General features: G+C 53.4%; 1 protein-coding gene across 1 annotated transcript; it reads left to right on the top strand.

Moving 5' to 3' along the window:
• On the top strand, positions 1–1,993 carry NR0B2 (nuclear receptor subfamily 0 group B member 2). Its single transcript, XM_019650207.1, has 2 exons — positions 1–574; positions 1,364–1,993. The coding sequence occupies exons 1-2, from the start codon at positions 34–36 to the stop codon at positions 1,660–1,662; spliced, it is 840 nt and encodes a 279-aa protein (XP_019505752.1). The 5' UTR covers positions 1–33; the 3' UTR covers positions 1,663–1,993.
• The last annotated feature ends 1,262 nt before the right edge of the window (positions 1,994–3,255 follow it).

The following is a 3,255-nucleotide window of genomic DNA, read 5'->3' as shown; positions in this document are numbered from 1 at the left end:
AGAGCTGGAAGGAGGAGGAGCACTTCCTCAACCATGAGCTCCAGTCAGCCGGGGACCTGCCCATGTCAGGGTGCTGCAGGCCGCCCAGCCATTCTGTATGCACTCCTGAGCCCCAGCCTTAGGGCCAGGCCCTCTGTGCCCCCCTCCAGGAGCCACTGCCTGTGCAGGCAGCACCGGCCTGTCCGGCTATGTGCTCCCCATCGCACCTGCCGGGAGGCCTTGGACGTTCTGGCGAAGACTGTGGTCTTCCTCAGGAACCTGCCATCTTTCTGCCAGCTGCCTCCCCAGGATCAGCGGCAGCTGCTGCGAGGCTGCTGGGGCCCCCTCTTCCTGATTGGGCTGGCCCAAGACACTGTGACCTTTGAGGTGGCGGAGGCCCCGGTTCCCAGCATACTCAAGAAGATCTTGCTGGAGGAGCCCAGCAGCGGTGCAGGCAGTGGCCAGCTGCCTGACCGGCCCCAGCCCTCGCTGGCTGCCGTGCAGTGGCTTCAGTGCTGCCTGACGTCTTTCTGGAACCTGGAGCTGGGCCCCAAAGAATATGCCTACCTGAAAGGGACCATCCTCTTCAACCCTGGTGAGCTCTCAGACATTCCAGGATAAGGGCCAAGGCTGGAGGAGGGCAGGACCCAGCCAGAGAAGGCACCTTCTAAGGGTTTGACATTCATTATCTCTTTCTCTTTCGGTCCTCTTTATCACCAGTCATCTCACAAAAGAAGTTCAGAGAGGCTAAGTGACTTGCTGAAGGTCACACAGCCAGGTAGGGGTAAAACAGGGATAAAAACTCAGATCTGTATATACCAGAGACTGGCTCTTAACCACACCGCCCAAGAAGCTTGCCCTTACCCTCAGGAAAAGAGGAAGTGGGGGAAGGGAGGGTGGGCAGACACATCTATGCCTGTCACAGGTAAAACTGTGGGTTCAGAAAGATCACAGAGAGAAGAGGAATGAAAATGATGGAGTGTAGGGAAGGAAAGAGAGGCGGCTTTGTGAAATTTAGTCAGGAGAGCAAGAGATAGAGGTAGTGTTCTTTGTAATCTGGAGAGCATCTAGATAAGAATTTCTCACCAACAGGCCCTCAAGGAATGCATAAATTATAGTAATTAATTATAATAATAGTAACGAAATACTCATATTACACTTACCATATGTTAGGCCCGATTCTATGATTTTACATATACCAGCTCATTTAAACCTCATAATGAGACTATGAGATAGGTAGTATTATTATACCCATTTTACAGATGAGGAAACCGAGGCACAGAGATGACATAACTTGCACAGTGACCTCAGGTCTGGGGCCAGTCTCGCCCTGTGGTGGCTGGGAATGGGATGCTCACCAGCCCTCTTCACTCTCTGCCCGCAGACATGCCAGGCCTCCACGCCTCCTCCCACATCTGGCACCTGCAACAGGAGGCTCATCAAGCACTGTGTGAAGTCCTGGAGCCCTGGTGCCCAGCAGGCCAAGGCCGTTTGGCCCATGTCCTCCTCACGGCCTCCACCCTCAAGTCCATTCCACCCAGCCTACTTGGGGACCTCTTCTTTCGCCCTATCGTTGGAGATGTTGACATTGCTTGCCTCCTCGAGGACATGCTTTTGCTGAGCCGACCTGCTCCAACCCAAGCAGAGACCAGATGTAGCCTGGGCAGAAGCTGGCAGTGCTGATTTGGCCCAGCTGTCCCCAGAAGTGACCCAATGCTCCCAAAGAGGTCAAGCCTGTTAGAGAGCACTCGGCTCCCTAGGAGAAAGCTGACCCTAGCCCAGCCAGATGGACTATATGGCCGCTCACTCAGCCACACCCTGTCTTGGTCTTCCTTGGTTTGGACACAGTGCTCCAGCTGTCTGGCCAGCCCTTGGAGGCCCCCAGAAACTCTGGGCCAAGACTCCTGTCCTCTCCTGAAATGGAGATGGAAGCTTAGACTACTCATTGGGCCGAAAGTCCTACTGACTTTGTACAGAATTGACTTAAGTTATTGGTTTTTGTAATAAAAGGTTTACCGTCTTGGAGCCTGACATTGTAGTTTGTACATATGGAAGGGACCACCTCACCTCCAGGGTCCACCTTGCCCCCATCAGAGGGAGCCCAAGAGGAAGGAACCATAAGGGGTGCAGGAGCCAGGCCTCAGAGAACCGGGATATTAATTTTCAAAGTGGGATGATGATTTCATTTCTGAGGATGAGACTGACTTTGCACAGGTCTGAATCCAGGGGATAGGATCAGTTCAGGACCCCATCACCTCCTTGCCTTTATCTTTGGGTGTGGGGGGGTGAGTTTCTCCTTGTCCCCCAACCCCTCACTGACCCCTGCTCCCTCAACTGCTGCCCACTACAGGCTCCCGATCACAGACAATAAGGAAAACAAAGCAGCCCATTCCCAAACTGAAACAGACAAGGTCACTGGAATTTTTGCAGTTTGGCATCATTCACTTCCCTCAGGCCTACAGACAACAGAAGAGGATGGTCCATTGTTCTCCCAATGGGAGGGGGCAAGGGTATCTAGGGCTGGCCTGGCAACTGCCCTGGCTTAGCTGCCACAGTAGCTGTTGGATTTCTCTCTTGAAATTCAACTTCCATGACAATTGGTCCACAGCCACTGCCCCAAGCCCTCCTGAGCTCCTGTCCACTGCCCCTCTGTGCCAGTCCTTCTCCTGGAATCCATTCCCACTAGAGAAGAAATGCTTGGCATAGCCATGGCCCCCAGGACTTCTCCATTCAGGGTACGGTTTGTGTCTGTTCTGATTGGTTGGTCTCTGTTCCTCAGTGTCTGTTAATATTTTGAATACCACCCAGGTCAGGGTGACTGACCTGCAGGGTGGACAGGAGGGAATGATAACAACACACATGCCTATAGGACCCCCTTTCAGGCCTCCCCCTTTCTCCAGCAATAGGCCTGCCCAAGCCAGGCCCCACCCCCTTCACCAACGCAGTTTGGATTCTTCTCACGGGGCCTAAGTTAATTATTGCTCAACGAGAGGTCATTCACTCAGGGACAACAGTCTAGGAGTCGATGCATGGTTCAGTCCTCTCCCTAAGGCCCCCAGGACAGGGACCACAGCTGAACTAGTCATGTACCAATTACGGGCACCCAGTGCCAGCAGCAAGGGCACCTCAGTCCCTTACCCTGTCACCCACTCACCACTCAGACACCCAGGATGAGACAGAAACACACAGCTTAGACCTCACAACAAAGTCACACAACTCAGACCTACAGCTTTCTCTCTCTCTCTCTCTCTCTCTCTCTCTCTCTCTCACACACAC

This window comes from Hipposideros armiger, unplaced genomic scaffold (genome assembly GCF_001890085.2).
Source record: "Hipposideros armiger isolate ML-2016 unplaced genomic scaffold, ASM189008v1 scaffold_138, whole genome shotgun sequence".
Classification (NCBI taxonomy): domain Eukaryota; kingdom Metazoa; phylum Chordata; class Mammalia; order Chiroptera; family Hipposideridae; genus Hipposideros; species Hipposideros armiger.
This window is presented reverse-complemented; position numbering and strand designations above follow the sequence as displayed.

Bases quoted from the DNA above. Each gene is read 5' to 3' on its own strand.
- NR0B2 (XM_019650207.1), top strand. From the start codon at position 34: ATGAGCTCCAGTCAGCCGGGGACCTGCCCATGTCAGGGTGCTGCAGGC. The intron at 575-1,363 runs GTGAGCTCTCAG...CTCTGCCCGCAG, and splicing joins GACCATCCTCTTCAACCCTG to ACATGCCAGGCCTCCACGCC.